At 34.1% G+C, this 18,231-nt stretch overlaps 1 protein-coding gene across 3 annotated transcripts in view; it reads right to left on the bottom strand.

Moving 5' to 3' along the window:
- The window catches only part of RhoGAP100F (Rho GTPase activating protein at 100F), an 82,260-nt gene extending 64,696 nt beyond the window's left edge, over positions 1-17,564 (bottom strand). For 2 of the 3 annotated variants that reach the window (XM_089630984.1, XM_089631001.1), the window contains exon 1: positions 16,930-17,564. In XM_089630984.1, coding sequence (XP_089487110.1) covers positions 16,930-17,019 — 90 coding nt within the window. In that variant the 5' untranslated portion in view covers positions 17,020-17,564. Of the gene's footprint in view, positions 1-8,299; positions 8,437-16,929 lie in introns of those variants that run through there. The other variant, XM_089630992.1, reaches the window with a different exon arrangement.
- Positions 17,565-18,231: the final 667 nt, after the last annotated feature.

Raw genomic sequence — 18,231 nt, 5'->3', positions numbered from 1 at the left:
TTGTTATTCTTACAAAAATCATGTACGACTAGTGTGGTAGTTGGGAAAATCACCAAAATGGAAAGCTTTTAAAAATTATAAAGTAAAATTCAAAAAGAACTTAAAATAAAAAGTGTTCATTTATAATGTTAATAAGATATATAATATTAATATAACAACGTTTAATTGCCATCATCCAAATTCAGCTATAGAACGAATAAATTTACCTAGAAATTTAGGAGGTAGAGGCAGGTATAGTCAAAATATCTTTTTTGAAACATAATCAGGTGTTAAGAACTTTTTTTCCATAGGAAAGCTTATAGCTCAGAAATGCACAAAATAATTTACAAGGCAGATAGAAACATTACACCTTTAAATTTATACGACGAGAATGGCAACATTTTTATAAATCCCAACCAGAAATTATTAGATTCCTGGTCAAATAAAATTATTCACGCAAAACACTTCAATTATCTCAACCAAACGTATGTTGACAAATTTTCGTCAAACAAATGGTTGAGTATTGGAGAGTTGAGCGCAGAAATAGAAGGATTTATGCTTGCCATTCAGGATAGAGTCATTTACTAAAAATTATAGGAAGCATATAATAATCAAAGATTCAAATCAAATTAATGATTGATGTAGAAAATGTTTGGCTTTTCCGGAAACTATAGAACATATTATATCGGAATATTCTGTATTAGCACCGTCCGAGTATACATTTAGGCACAATCAAGTTTTAAAAATAATTCACCAAAGCTTGGTAATTAAACATAACTTGATTGACTGCCGTAATAAAGTATTATAAATATCAACCAAATTCATTTTTAGAAAATGAATTTTATAAAATATATTATGATAAAACTATACGAACAGATTGAACGATTAGTCATAATGGACCATATATAGTTTTACATGACAAATAAAAAAAAACTTATATTATTGATGCCGCTATTCCAAATTCCTGTAATATTCAAATATCTGTTAGTGAAAAAAAAATACACAGATTTAGGAAATGAGATTAAAAGAATTTGGCATTCTCAGACTATAAAAATATTACCATTTGTTATTTCGACTACTGGCATTATACCTAGCTCTCTCATTCAAAATTTAGGCGTATTAGATCTATCAAAGAATTTATATATAAAAATGCTAAAATCATAAATATATAATGCACTTGCATAGTGTGAATTGACTAGATGATTATTTGTGGAAAAGTGTGTGGAAGGGTTTAGTTTTTCCTGTGGGGAAGATTTAACCCGGACATCAAGTCGGAAGAAATAATAATAATAATAACACCTTTTTATCAAATGTGATTTGAGTTTAAAATACCTTAACCTTAGGTTTCGGAATTCTAGGGTATAAAAACTAGGGAAATTTAATTAAATTAAATTAAGGGAAGTATACAACGTGTGTAAAGCAGGAAAAAAATCACATTTGTGTATCATTTTCTGTCCATAATTCGATTAATGTAACTAATTTTAGCTATTTGTAAATGTAACTGTCAAACAATGTGATAAATACCCCTTTTTGTTTTCCGTATTTTTCAGAATTTATTTTTTTTATTTTTACATGATATTATGTATACATTATATTATTTCATAGATTGATGTAAAGAAACATATTTCTTTTTATGTACCTTTAATTTTTTATATGAATACCGCACAAGAGATCCAATTGCTCCAAACCGTATGGAGCCAGTGGCACTGTGGCATCCCTAATTGGAATACATTGTGAGTCTGGAGTTAGTGGGTAGGGGAAGGGGAATGTCAGGAAGTGTATGGCTAGTCAGATTTGATCACCAAACATGGCTAAAGCCATTTCAAGGTACGTTTCAAATCTGAGTGATGTTCTTACATTAGGGCGATACTGAAAATATCTTCCACTCTCAATGCTAATAGTAATGATTGGAAAATATATCACTGTTTTTGTAAAAGAATCACCTCAAGGGCGCTTTAATAAAAATATGCATATATTATATCAAATAATATTTAATAATTATTTATTATTATTATTTTCAATATTTTATCTTACTTAAATCCTACAAAACTGATCAATCACTTTGATTGTAAGAAATGTATGTAAGCGCTAGATAACTTTTTGCTTTTCTTTGCAAAAAATCCACTCCGCTTCATTGTTTGCTATGGGCATTGTAGTCAAATTGGGAAACTCACAAAGAAACAGGAAAAAACTTCTGCGCATTGCATTTTTGGCCTATTTTCTTCCGTGATCCGGTTTCCAAAAGAACAACTTTTCTTTGATCTAGTTTACTTATTTATGAATTATCTATGATATTGTGTACTGTCCCAAAAAATAACAATATTTTTTACGATTCTAAGAAGAACTTGAACTTGTCCGAAGAAGAATTGAAAAATTTATCAGATATTCTTGTGGAACAAGGTCGCTTCTAAGATGAGTTCTGTAGAATTGCAACAGATAATTTAGTGTACATATTAATTGGTTTCTGGTTATCTTATTTCAGTAGCTATTCCAAAACTGTACAATAGAATCTAATCAGATATCCATGTTCTAAGCGTCTCTAAAGTAGGCACACGTCTCCAGAAATCCAGCAAATTTAATCAAATTTTCCAAATAAACAACGTAAGGTAAGAATAATAAATCCGATTGAAAACGTTTATTTAAATTTAAGTTAAAATTTGACTTTTAATTTATTTTTTTAATGATAAAGAAATGTTTATAAGACAAGGTTTTTTATGCATAGCACTAAGGATAACAAATTATTACAAGTAATAATTTACATGTGAAAAGAAATTTAGTTTACAGGTGAAAAAATACAATAGGCAGTAATTGTTGATTGAAGTTACTAGTACAAATTGAATCATTTGGCGTGTTGGAAATAAGCCGACATAGCTCAGTGGTCCAGAGCACCTGACCGGACATCAGAAGGTGCGGGATAAATTCCCTTCAGCGGCATTTATTTTTACTCGGGAGATATTTACAATTTGTATGGATATTTCAGGCGACTAATTATTGCTTATAATAATTTGATAAAATATGACTAATATTCTATTTTATGATGTAAAACTAAAAATTACGTAGCTCTCCGCATTTAAATTTCTTTTTATTTTTTGGTCTATATGTATATATATTTTTAAATTCTGTTGACCTTTAGATAAGATTGGTTCGTCTTTACAAAATTAACATTATAAGATTAGGTGCCCTCCATTCCTTTCAGTTTTGTTCTAGAAATGATAACAGGTAGCTTTCTAAGGAAACTGTGGGCGTCTATTAGAATAGGAATGCTGGAAATGATTTTATTATATTTTAAGATCATTCCACATTCAACAGGCATTTGGGTATCTATGAATAAATTAAGATGAACCCACTGGTTCATGAAATATGAGGGATAGATCAGAAGGATCAGGGAAAGGTCTCGAGGGTTGTAATTTTAACTCAGCGGTAATACTCAAGTATTATCCTGTAGTGTATTGGGGTATAATATTTTGGGATATAATCTTGGGTCAATTTCTAAATTAACGAAAAGAGAACCCGACCATTGAAATGGGAAGCACTTCGCAAATTTGGATTTCTGGGCAACCAACAACAAATTTCCACAACACTTCTAAACACGTGTAGATAAATGAGGTCTGATTGCGAATTGCATAAACGTGGATCTCCCTATGAATTTCGCTACAACAATTCTCATAAGAAGAGCTAAGCTAACTGTCAGGAAAACTGACGAGTGGATATAAACTCTAAGCATTACCAATGGATATATGGAACTTTAGATTCATCTTAAATAAAGAAAACTGACGAGTGGATTAAAGCTCTAGGCATTACCAATATGGTACTTTGGATTAATCTTAAATAAACAAAACTGACGAGTGGATTAAAGCTCTAGGCATTACCAATATGGTACTTTGGATTAATCTTAAATAAAGAAAACTGACGAGTGGATTAAAGCTCTAGGCATTACCAATATGGTACTTTGGATTAATCTTAAATAAAGAAAACTGATGAGTGGATTAAAGTTCTAGGCATTACCAATATGGTACTTTGGATTAATCTTAAATAAAGAAAACTGACGAGTGGATTAAACCTCTAGGCATTACCGATATGGTACTTTGGATTAATCTTAAATAAAGAAAACTGACGAGTGGATTAAATCTCTAGGCATTACCAATATGGTACTTTGGATTAATCTTAAATAAAGAAAACTGACGAGTGGATTAAACCTCTAGGCATTACCGATATGGTACTTTGGATTAATCTTAAATAAAGAAAACTGACGAGTGGATCAAAGCTCTAGGCATTACCAATGGATATTTGTAACTTTAGATTCATCTTAAAAAAGAAAACTGTCGAGTGGATTAAAGCTCTAGGCATTACCAATGGATATATGGAACTTTAGATTCATCTTAAATAAATAAAACTGACGAGTGAATCAAAGCTCTAGGCATTATTAATGGATATTTGTAACTTTAGATTCATTTTAAATAAAGAAAACTGACGAATGGATTAAAGCTCTAGGCATTACCAATATGGTACTTTGAATTAATCTTAAATAAAGAAAACTGACGAGTGGATTAAAGTTCTAGGCATTACCAATGGATATATGGAACTTTAGATTCATCTTAAATAAATAAAACTGACGAGTGGATCAAAGCTCTAGGCATTACCAATGGATATTTGTAACTTTAGATTCATCCTCAATAAAGAAAACTGTCGAGTGGATTAAAGCTCTAGCCATTACCAATATGGTACTTTGGATTAATCTTAAATAAAGAAAACTGACGAGTGGATCAAAGCTCTAGGCATTACCAATGGATATTTGTAACTTTAGATTCATCTTAAATAAAGAAAACTGTCGAGTGGATTAAAGCTCTAGGCATTACCAATGGATATATGGAACTTTAGATTCATCTTAAATAAATAAAACTGACATGTGGATCAAAGCTCTAGGCATTACTAATGGATATTTGTAACTTTAGATTCATTTTAAATAAAGAAAACTGTCGAGTGGATTAAAGCTCTAGGCATTACCAATATGGTACTTTGGATTAATCTTAAATAAAGAAAACTGACGAGTGTATTAAAGTTCTAGGCATTACCTATGGATATTTGGAACTTTATATTCATCTTAAATAAATAAAACTGACGAGTGGATCAAAGCTCTAGGCATCACCAATGGATATTTGTAACTTTAGATTCATCTTAAATAAAGAAAACTGTCGAGTGGATTAAAGCTCTAGGCATTACCAATATGGTACTTTGGATTAATCTTAAATAAAGAAAACTGACGAGTGTATTAAAGTTCTAGGCATTACCAAGATGTATGGAACTTTAGATTCATCTTAAATTAATACAACTTAGCTTTAATATTCACTTCACAGTAAAGTATTTTAATTCAAAATTAAGATGTCATGTCTTTTACTATTTAATAATAATATGTTTATTCCCCTTTCTTTTCATAGATAAGCAGATTTCCTTTTGTATATTTCTATACAGAAAACAATGCTGTCTGTGCTCTTCTAAAACGTTGCTCTGTTACTTATTTTATAGCATTTGTTAAACAAACTATTTTAAGTAAAGTTGTAGTAAGGTGTATCTAATACCTACTATGTTTATAGTAAGATTATCATTTCTTTTCATTTTCATTAATGACTTTCTCTCTAAAATTATAACTCTTTTAAAATTTTGCTTTGTTTCGGATTTAAAGTATTTTAAGACAAGCTGTACATTTATGTCTAATACTTTTTAATAATAATATTTATCATCATCATATATTTCTTAACGCAGATAAAGTCTTTTTGGATTACTATTTTTACTGTTCTTGTGAATACGTTGCTTTTTTATTTATTTTTTGCTTGTAATGTACTATTTATGAACTGCTTAAATAATGGGAATTTAATTGGCTTATCTTCCGTTATTTCAAATATAATAATTTTATTATATAAGGTGTCCGTGGGTAAAGTTTTCAAACTACGTGATAGTAAAAGTAAAACATATAAATAACTGTTTTTGAAATTCCAGTGTTTTAAGGTAGTTTTCAGTTTAAAAAAGTTGAACTGTTTTTAGTAATATGTTTTTTTTTTTAAATTCTTCTATGGAAAACAACGGAATTTTGAAAAAAATTATTACTTTTTTAACTTCTACAATCATATAGAATCACCTCCCGAAGATTGTACACTTTACCCCAGAACACCCTGTATAATTATTCGTTTCCTTAGAATGATTAAATTAAAACAAAAATCTGAGTGCTGGAAGAGAAGCAGAGGCCGCTCTGTTTGAAAGCTTTGAGAGTCGCCCAAAATGAAATAAATTGGAAATATTTGAGAGGACTATCTTCAAAGCCAAATCAGAAGGGTAATAAAATATTAGAAGAGAGGATCGCTGTAAAATAAAAAGGAGGCTTTCTTAGTATCCGTAATTCTGTTGTTGGAAATGATATGTTGTTCTAATTGTAACGAATAGAGAGCTTTCAGACGTTTAAAACTAGAAAAAACTATAAGTATCAAAATTATTTAATGTTACTCGCACTTTCCTCTTTGGCCTACGTTGTGACTCAACATCCCAGAATATTTTTTTCAACCTGTTTAAATTGAGTAGAGGGTTGAAAATGAAGGGAGCTGCAAACGATTTATTAGCTATTACTAACGTCAATCATTCTGTTTCAATTGGTGATGTTTATTTTCAATTTTGACTAGATTTGATTTCATTTCGACAACCTTACAGAGTGTGAGATACTCTCAGTATAACCCTGAAGAAAGATCACCATTCAGAATAGAATAATAGGTGTTAAGAAATCAGATAGCCAGGTATTTCTAAACCTTCTTCAACCCATATTCCTTCCCTACTTCAGAATTCAGAATCACAGCTTCACGAGGATGCCAAAGTTCCAGTAGCTCCAAGCAGTTGGAAAGTTGTGCGTATCTAATTAAAATTTTAAAAAATGATACCAATTAACGAGTGGGTTCGGTGTTTTAAGACGCAAAGAAAATTTAAGTAAGTCGTCTGTATTGTTATTTTAAACGGCCTGCAAGAGCCCACGCTGTGAAAATTTAAAATCCCTTCAATTCATCAGAGCAATTATTCGTGCTTCATTGGAAACCTGTAATGACTACATAATCTGAGGCTGTGATTCTTGCTTTACTCTTAACTAGTCAGTAGGCAGTATACAATAGGCAGTAGGCGCTGTAGGCAGTAGTAGGCGCGGGTGAATGAATGTGTTGGTTCGGTAGTACGCCGGGCGGCCGTAGGCTCAACACTTCTATTCTACGCTTGCGCCATACGATCCAAAGGAAACTGAACCTGAACAAAAAGACTCATTTCTCGTGCAAGTAATCAAATCAAAACTTCAACAGTTTTTAATGCTTTTTGCACGGGGGTGAGTTTTCCACGAGTTACTGTTTTCCTACAAAACCAGAGGCCGTGCCACGGAGTAGCGCTAGTATTCCAACACACACACGTTTCAAATTAATATCATGGCGGACAATTCGATTAAATCTTACTACGAATTGTAAGATCTGTTTGTAAGATTAAAGACATTTATAAACTTTTGAAACATGATTTCAATTGAGGTGATGTTTTGTTAATTATGATTTTTTTTTTTTTTTTTTTTTTTTTATTTGGTACATTATTTTGTTACAATTTATGTTTTCCAGTAATGTAGGCCTCACTGGGTGGCTTGCCCGTGCTGAGGCCTTTATTGGATACTGATTTAAAAGATATATATTATATTCTATTTTGTAACGCACACCTTTAATGTCATGTTTCAAAGTTTTACACACACAATTATATACATTGGGTACACAGGTGAGCAATTGAAAGCTTATAAAATACGAATTTGCATTAAAATATGAAATGTTTGTGAGGGTTAGTAATTTTTGTGTATTTGTTAGTATAAAAAGTTTTGTATTACAAAATGTTTAAAAAGTTAACAATGCATTTTTAATAGTTCATAGTTAATGCCAGATGAGAATTTTAAGAGACCTTAGATTTAAATAAATAAACTAGGTCAAATGTGCAGTAAATTAAATGAAATCAACCCCAAAATACTTTATGAACCCTGCGAACCGTCAAATGTAGAATCAGAACTGCGGACAAAATTCCCAGAATGAATCACAGTTTAATTGGCCACTTGCGCGCTATAACAATACTTGTATGCACTTATCACACGAAATTAAATGAAAAAATGGATGCTGGCTGTAATCTGCCATGGACCACCTGAGTAGGCAATAAATCACTCGCTCTCATCTGCACATTTGTGTTATTCGTGAAGATGTAAGAAGGGTATTTAAGGTGATACGTTAAGGGTAGGTTGGTTGTTTGCAGTCGTAAAGACTGGGTGTGGACTAACCTTCCTTGAAAAGAAGCATCCACTTCCCTCACTGTCACACATTAACGTGGACTGCTCACAGATCGAGGATACTTATCGCACTTTTAACAGTTTCTGTAAAATAATGTTCGGAGCAAAGATGGCGCGGCGGACTGTACCCTGTTCCCCCCTATCGTCTATCGATTGGCGGAGGCGCCGCGTGACGTCACGGTCCCGAGCGCCGTCCGGAAGCGTTCGGGCTTTTCCGGACGCAGGCGTCCTCAACAGCCTCGACTCGGCTAGAGCGTGTGGCGCTCACTGTGTGGCGTGCGGCATGTGTGTTTGATGGGAAATTGGGAATGTGCATTCGGGGAAATGCACTCGCACGGCCCCGCTACACACTGCACTGCACTGCACGGGGAGGACTTATCTGTCTACTATCCTCTGCCAACTGGGATGTATTGTGTTTTAGCTCGACCATTAGAAACCAATTACTGTGTCAACATCAGAGATTCTATTTCAGCGTGGATCTCGTATTGGTTTGAATATTCTCAATCAATTCAAGTTATTAGAGGATATGTTAAATTGAAAAGGGTTCTCTTTGAACAGAAAAAAACAATCATACCATGTACGCTTACAGCGTGCAAACTACCTATTAAATAGTACCTATAATGTTATATTTTTCATAGATTTTTTTTCTTTAAAAAATAAACACAAACATTCCCGGGTAACGAATAATCTGACAATATTTGAAAATCTCCTACTACCATCAAAGTAAGCGGAAAATTTTGCTTGTGTTGTGATGGAGGACTTAGCCAGCTGAGGAATTGAACACTCTACACCTGGGTGGGACCCAAACGCGATGTCAACTCACCCACCGACTGGTCTAATAATCTTTAACGTTTTCAAAATTGGAACTGATCTGGAAAAAATAAGACTATCCCATCTAAATGAGAAAGGAAGTGAAACAATTGGTCCACTTTTTTACCTCCAATTAGTCCATATTGATCTTCGACGCTCTTAAAGTTTTACCGACGAACGACTGGATACTACCGATTCCGTTCGCAGCGCATTGCCATTCGCGTGACAATAGTGGAACACGTTTCGAGGCGATATTAGTGCGCCTTTATTACTATCCCGCGATATTTCACGTGTGTGCGCTGGTAGAATAGGTAATTTCGCTAGCTGTGGCTTCTACGATAATATGGGAAACAATGTTTGATAATGTCATGTGAGCATGCAAAATTAAAATTCGATATAAATACAGTAAAACGTATTTCTATATCTTTAGAGAAGAGGTGATTGAGAGTAAAGGAGTTGAGTATAGTATAAACCCACGTAGACTGGAATATACATCAACCCCTTATGTTAAAACTCAACGAAAGAGGTTATTCAACCGCGAAACTTAATATGGTTTCAAAGCCGGGCGGCTTTTTCTTGGGTATATCCTTACTTCAAATCTTTTATATAATATATCTTTTATATGGGAATATCTTTGTGTAACTTCGTGGGTTTTTAACATAATACTATTTTGTACAATATAGAATCAAAGATTTAGTTTATTTATGGCGTTTTAAAACGATAAGAATATCGCGCATAATTCGCGTTTGTTTGTAAGCAGTGTAGAAAACATGAAAGACATAATCGGCATAATAGACAATTATTCGAGATCGCTGGCTACGCACCTGTAAAAATGGTGCATCGATTGGAAAATTTTCTCATAAATAATTATTTACGTGAATAATATTAATATTTTACAAAATCGTAAATGCAAATTTTTTTGTTTATTGCCATTAAGTTGAATCAAATCATTGTTGTTAGGCTTTTTCCCTTCCGGACCGCGACGATCATGTATTTTAAAAAACCCCTAATGAAAGTAATTGGTGACCCCTGGCGTAGTGTGTTCAATTCCTCGGCTGGTTAAGTCTTCCATCACAACACAAGCAAAATTTTCCGCTTACTGTGGTGGTAGTAGGAGATTTTCAAATATTGTCAGGCTATTGGTAACCCGGAAATGTTATTCTTTCTTCTTTTTTTAAATTACAGTTGACCAAATATAGGGTTTTCCAATAAGAGGTGTTATTTTAAATAGCCCGCGATTTCGGTAGATGTTACTTTTGAAGCTGTCATTTTTTGACATTTGACAAGTAGAAACTACGCCATTAATAAAAATATAGCGGCCGTTCATATAGCTATTTCATTCGTTCACACATATACTTTGAATTGCTAACCTTTTCATAAGCGGTGCTACATTTTAAGTTCGATTAATTTGAATATAACGTGTTTTGTATTTTTATAGTGTCATTGGATGGGTGTAGTAATTTCACATTCGATAGGTTAATTGGTTCTTTTGAGGCAAATATATTTTTTTAATAAATACACAAGCAAATGCTTTCAATGGAAGAGTAGTAAAAAGACCCAAGATGTAAAATGAATTATGTACCATATAAACATATTATTAAAAATAAAAAATAATTACAAAAAAAAAAAAAATAATTACAAAAAAAAAAAAAATAATTTTAAAAATCTTGCACAGGTCGTCACAATTTCCATAATAGTATAGCCCCCGACTGTATATCTACACAAATCTGTGTGTATATCTGTAATCAGGATATTTGCTTGATCATTATACAGGGTTTTCCAATAAGAGGTGTTATTTTGAATAGCCCGCTATTTCGGTAGATGTTACTTTTGAAGCTGTCATTTTTTGGCATTTGACAAGCAAAAATTACGTCATTAATAAAAATGGGACGATACACGCTTCGATAACGCATTGAAATTATTAAAATTCACTTGAGTGAATCAAATGCAAATCATCTTGAGTGATGAGGCCCATTTCCACCTCGGTGGCTTCGTCAACAAGCAAAATCTGGGGCTCGGTAAACCCAGGAGTTATTGTTGAAAACCCTCTCTATCCTCAACGTGTGACTGTTTGGTGCGGTTTATGGTCCGGTGGAGTCATTGGACCTTACTTTTTCGAAAATGAGGCTGGAGAAACAGTTACGGTGAATGGATTGCGTTATCGAGATGATTAATGATTTTTTATGGCCGGAATTAAATGGTATGACAACGTTTACTTTCAACAAGACGGCGCTACGTGCCACACAAGCAACGAAACCATCTTTTACGATTGAATATCAAAATAACACCTCTTATTGGAAAACCCTGTAGTATTCTAATTAAAAATACTAATTTCGGTTATTTTAACTGCCTGCCTGTAATTCCGGTTCAAAGAACTCTAGAACTTTTGCGTTGAATTAAAGTGTCACCATTTACAAAATTGAAATTGTTTGTTTGAAGAATTCAAGTACCTACGTCTACTATACAATGTTTTTAACAGAAAGTTTATCTAATTGCCGTTTATAAAATAAGAACTGATTTGTAGAGATCGCGATTTTTCACGGGTCAGCTCTAGTAAGTGGCTGAGCACAGCGAAGTCGTATTTTAACTCGACCGTTTGGCATTTCATCAGTCTGTTATTGATTGTACGAATCGTTTCCGATTTCGGAAATCTGCTGCATTTACTTTATTATTCAAGCAAGTCTTTTCTAGATGGTTAACTTTGACTATAATAGGTGGCAATAGGTTTTCAATATTATTGTACTTCCCTACCTGAATATTTTTTTAAAAATAATTGTCATTGAGATAGCGACCTTTCTTTGTACAAAAAGTATAATTCCTTATTTTTATTAAAAAAAAGTTTCATAAAATAATATTATATGGTTAGTAAAAACTTTATAAGTAGGTACGTATTTAGGTACCTACTTACAAATCTTATAATTTCAGAGAAAATTTAGGTTATGATTTATTAAAAATATATTTATAACCATAGATTATCTTTTATTTGTCTCGTTTAATTTATGACCTTATAATATAACTTTTTTTCATTAATCTTTATTAATTAGATTTACATTGGTGATGTGCTGTGCCTTTCTCATTAGGGAACTCTTGTTTTGAGAGCAAGCTTATATTCCCATTTTTCATCGGGGGTTTGCTCAGTGTATAAAAATAAGTACGTCGACAATGACTTGAATATTTCAGATCAAGCCACTAGGGTTTTATCGTGAAAAGAGATTTAAATTTTAGTTCCTATTTAATAAAGCATTACACACATTTCTACATCATTTTAAGTCCTCCGTGGTTGAATGGTTACGATGATTAATGATTAATTTACGATCCTAGGAGTAACGGGACAACTCGACACAATGACAATTCGTCACTCCTTTAAAATGTTATATAAAGTCACGAAAAGTGATGAAACTAAAACTCATTAAAGGTAAAAATAGGTTAAGTAGGTTAGGTTTATAGTTTAGTTTTTTCCATCGCTTTTTCATCACTTTATATTACTTTTTGTTTGTTGATTTGTCGTTTTGTTGAGTTATCATGGAACCGATTCTTGGCTACGTATTCGTATTTCGCGAGTTTAAATCCCGACGTGCTCAAGTAATTTTTATTTGATTAATTTGTGTTATTTCACAAAATATTCATTTAAAAAAATAAATGTACTATATTTGTGGCACGTTACAGAGTGGTGAGATACTTTCAATATCGCCCTTGCGAAAACCACCATTCTGGATCGAAACATTGCTTTAAATAACTTTTTACTCGGCAGATATTTTCAATTTGTTTTGATATTTCAGGCGACTAATTATAATTTCGTTAATTGTGTTTGCTGACCAGATCTGAATAGTCAGGTACTTCTTCACCTTCCTTTTCCGCATCCCTTTCACTTTCCCTCAGGGCTGTTTCTTTAAAGTGCGTTTGTGTAGTGGACTCAAATAAAAAAAATAAGTAAATATGACAAACTATTTTTTTTTTTTTTTTTTAAGAAAGACAAACATTCCCAGGTTACGAATAACCCAACAATGTTTGAAAATCTCCTACTACCACCACAGAAAGCCGAAAATGTTGCTTGTGTTGTGATGGAGGACTTAGCCAGCCGAGGAATCGAACACGCGACGCTCGGGTGAGACCCAAGCGCTATGCCCACTCAACCACTGACCGGTCGATTATTGGTGTATTTTTTGTTGTTGAATTTTACCAACCTTTTGACAGCGCGCCGTTCAGCCACCCTTCCCAAAGATGCTCTTACTGCCCAAGAGCTAGTGCAAAATGATTCCCAAATCCCATAGGTGCGTTATGAATATCAGCACCTATGGGACATTCCGTGCTACTTTTAAACATAAAAAGTTTCTGAACAGTTTCTGAAGTAAATTGTGATTTTAATTTATAAACAATTTTTAGAACCTTTATAAAATATATTCTTTAGCCACAGACGTTTTAATTGTTAATACGTTGTTAGATTGCTAATCTATGATGCAGTGACGTGATAACATTAATTTAGATATAGGGATATAAATATAATACTTTCGTGTTATACACTGTGTCCGGACACTCGTAATACAAGTCGTAAACTGATGACTTTACTTCACATTAATTTAATTCATTAACGGATTGTTAAAAAAACTTATTCGAATGCGTTTTCGAGTAAATCGTGTCTGAATTTTTTATGTCAAATTTGAAAATATTTAGTCGCTAGGGGATTAATATACTTGTATTTGTATTTTAAAATATATCCGTGTAATCTCCGATTGAGCTCAACTATTTATAGAGAGAATGTGCTATTTAATAAACTCTTTCCTACGATTCAAACCGCTACATAACATTTGCCATGTATTTTATATAGTTTAAATTATTTTAAGTAAGTTTATAGTAATCGTTGTAGCATTGTAAATTCTTTACAAATAGAAATAGCTGTAGGAGATTAGGTAATTTAAGGAAAAAAAAATTTCAGAGTAATCCAACTCTTCTGAAAATGTTAAAGTCACGGGACCCGCCTGCATTAAATTAGCCATAAATAAACTACCTTCCCCATAGTTGCCCGTGTCGCATGTGGAACGACCGTGGAAACTCGTAAACTGTCTAGCTGAGCGAAACCTCGTGAGATTTAACTATGATGATAATAGCAGGAAGTAGGTAACCGAAATGATAGGTAATAATGAATTAAGCATTTAACTCCCCATTTCTTCCTTACTTATGTAAATATATAACAAATATTGGGTATTAATTCAACAGTCTATAAAAAAATACGCCAGCCTCCGTAGTTTAGTGGTTACGATCTTCAGCACAACCAGAAGTCACGTGTTCAAATCCAGTCAGATGAAAGTAAATTTTATTTGATTTATCTTTGTCATTTCACAATTCATTAATCAAAAATAATGTATAGAACCTATATTTGCGGCACGTTCCAGAATGATATACAATTTTAGGATCGCCCTGGTGAGAGACAACCATTAACCGGAATTAAAATTGGTTGAAATGACTTTGGCACTGTTTGTTGGCCATATCTGACCTCACCTTCTTCTTCCTCATCTTTTTCCCCTCCACACTACCTTCAGTCTCGAAACGTACCCTAATTGGAGATGCCATAGTCTCACTGGCTCCTGACGGTTGGGAACAGTTGAGACTCCTGTGCGGTTCTCACACAAAAAAGACATCTTATGGATTATTCGTGAATAATGGAACTAGGAATGTAAACAAAATTATATTATTTTCATATCAAGCATATGTTAAAATATTATTTTTCAAAGTGTTCGTATAAGTTTCTTTCGAGAAACGAAAAATTTCAAGCGAAAGAATTTTGCTGAAACAATATTCATTTTTCTGCAAAAGTGACCAGTAAGTGAGGTCAAATAACATTTTTTTAACATTCGTTTGATCACCATCATTGATTTGGAGTTTTTGGTTTTATTAGAAGCGTATTAGTGCAAGTTAACATTAATTTAATTACCTAACTCTGATTTAAAATGCGTGTCCTTTGCCTGATCTATACATATAGTGCTTTTTGGTTATTCTTTGCTGTTTTTACATTATTCCGAACATGTATCGTATATGTGATGTGACCTTAATGTGTCAAAATCTTGGCACATTAAGGTCAAACCACATCACAGGACAGCCACATATTTGCTCTGATTTAAAACGCGTGCTTTTTGGCTGATCTACATAGCACTTTTAGGTAAAAAAAATTGTATATTATTCCGACCTTAATGTGTCCGGGGGTAAAATATACTAACTTCTGAAGTTGATTCTACATAATAGTAGATACAAGTAAAAACAAAACCTTTTTTTCAAAATTCCATCTTTATAGGTAATTTTCAGGTTTATTGAATAATTGTTTGCTTGGATAACAAAAATTGTGGGAAAAAATATTAATTTTCTTTTTTACTTCTCCTTTCAAGTAGATTCACCTCCAAAAGTTAGTGAAAACTATATAATGTTATAACTATGGCTTGCATCTAAAAAGAAGAATATTTTTTTGCGATTTCGCCTCAAAAGTGGTTTATCTTCCGAATTCTAAAAGGACCTTTCGATTTCGCGAAAGGGTTTTTCAATTTTCGGGGCCAAGTTACAATATAAAATCGCTCTTCTTAAAATAAAAACATATTAAAAAGATATGAAGAATATTTCCTCAATTGGCGACTAAAGCCAAATGGGTCGAAAACAGTTGCGACAGTCGAAATTAAATACACGAATTTCGGGTGTCTGTGCTTGATCGTATGTCTCGTGATTTTTTCCCCCGTGAAATCAGGTTCAGTGAACTCAAATTTGCTTTGAATTTAAGTGTCATTATCAAAATTGGAATCAGTTGTGCGAAGAATTCATACAAGCGATAAAGTACCTACCTATAATATAATATTTTATCAATTAAAATTTAGAACTTAAGAATTATGATTTTCCAAAAAATGCTAGGCGATGGGTCGAGAGACCAGTTGGAGAGGTCAAAGGGGGATTACCAATAATTTCAAGAGATTCTATTCAGTTCCAATTTTGAATGTGACATTTAAATTCATAGTAGATTTGAGTTCATTGAATCAGGTTTCGTGGGGACGAACAAACAACCGAAATTAGTACGTTTGACTATCGCTCATCCGTGAAAAACCACGGATTTGTCTGAATTCTCGATTCCTGATTTCAACTGATGAGCATGTCGAAGACATATTATTTAGGTAACATGAAAGCAAAGCGCGACATGAAAGCTTATACCTAAAATACTACAAGGAAGTTCTTCGCAGCTTATTGCTCAATGGTCCTTTGACCTGCAACTTGAAATGCACACAGTTGTGCGACAATTCGCTATTATTCATTATGATTAGATAGTTTCCGCCCAAGAAGCCGATGATATAAATATCTTCCATCTACGGAAATGCTTAGTTCGAGGCGCTGCAGTATCGGATCCGGTTTCAGGATTCCTTGCAATGCCCCCACTCTTTCCCCCCCATACATAAAAGACTTTAGGGGATGTGATGAGATGAGTGAAATGAGAGAATGTTTTTTTCATAATAAGGTTTCTTACGTCAAAACTTCTACTGGCATACGAAAGTCTTCACGTTAATTTAGAAATACCAAGTAGTTTCTATCAAGATTCCATCCCTTATGAGTGCCAAGTGAACATTAAGTATCATATATTATAAGGTATTAATTTCTATTCTGATCTTTTGGATTACATAGGAACCAAGTCGGACAATGTTTTAAATAGCATGCACTTTTGCCTGAAAGGAAATGAATGCTAGTGTAATTTCGTAGTGATGTGTAGGCATGCTGGTGCGATGTGTAGTAGGGTAGGGTAGTAGAGTAGAGTAGAGTAGAGAGGAAGTAGTAGTGGAAGTGCCTACCTTCCTACGGCCGCAGCAGAGCATGTTGCGCGCGCGCGAGCTACCGCCACCGGAGCTTGCCTTGAGCCTGGCCAGCTTCCGCCACTGCATCGGGCCCGGCCTGCGGGGCGCTGCTCAGGCGGGGCCCGCTCCCCCGCATCACTGCCCCTGTCCCTGCCCCATGGGCCCCTTACCGCCCGGCATTCATACTCCGCCCTTGCTTTACGCTCGCTGGCCACACTACCGTGCAGTGTGCACTCTACACTCTACACTGTACACTGAACACCGTACAGTGTGCCCGCGCCTAGCCAAATCGATAAACTAGTCTCGGAGCGAACCTAGTCTACACTCGGCGCTGACTTTACAACTCCTGATTCATTCGATCGCATGGTTTCCACTTATGATTACTCGATTTTCACTTTAAACGGTCCCGAGTCACTCAGATGCGATAATCCCGGATGAGCGGGAAAGGAAACCAAAATGAATCCGCCACGAACATAGCGGAACAACGCGGAGGACGTTACGAGCTTTACGCTTTATGTACGGGTGACACTATTGACAAACACTCGGCTTCACTCGGATACCACGTACGGCAGTAGGGGTCGCGTATCCCGATCAATTAGCAGAAACATGATTGATAAACTGTCTTACTTCAATTTTATCCTAATGTTTGATGGCCTATTGGTTTTCCGAGCGTTTCCCCTCCCAGGCTCGAGTGAAGCGGAGATAGCCGACGCGGGCCGAACTTTTCCGAGCGTGCCCCACCCTTGGAGTTTCCCCTCCCCGCCTTCAATCCGCGACGCATCGACTGAAAGAAAAGCTCTCCCAAAGTACACGCGCCGATAACATACATAATATACATTGCCTTATCTACTTCCTGGAGCCGTACAATAATGTCAATTATTGGTACCATATAACACATTCATGATAAAACGTCCCCAGAGTCCAGTTGAATACGTTTTTACTAAAATAATTTCCGTTTTAATTCATGACAACAATCGATAAAAAATTGGTATTTAATAAAGGAGGGAAACGAATATTTAAAAGAAGCAGATGTCAAATCATATTTCTGAAAAATATACGACAGATTCTCGTATTATCCAGAGTAGTTTGGCCGTATCACAATAAATAGTAAGCGTTCAAAAAGATGGTTTTAAAGGGAAATATGTACATTTTAATTTTAGAGGGAGCGCGCTAATATTAAAAAGAAAACTATTATAATTCATAGGCGTAAGCGAAAATATTTAATACAGCCTGACTTATTTAAAATATACCAATATAATAATCTTAAGCAGCATTTAAAGAAACACTGTGTGAACTTTT

The sequence above is a fragment of the Hesperophylax consimilis genome, chromosome 1 (genome assembly GCF_061612785.1).
Source record: "Hesperophylax consimilis isolate HC1 chromosome 1, BYU_Hcon_1.0, whole genome shotgun sequence".
Classification (NCBI taxonomy): domain Eukaryota; kingdom Metazoa; phylum Arthropoda; class Insecta; order Trichoptera; family Limnephilidae; genus Hesperophylax; species Hesperophylax consimilis.
Note: the sequence above shows the minus strand (reverse complement) of the source record. Positions and strands in the feature narration are given on the sequence as shown.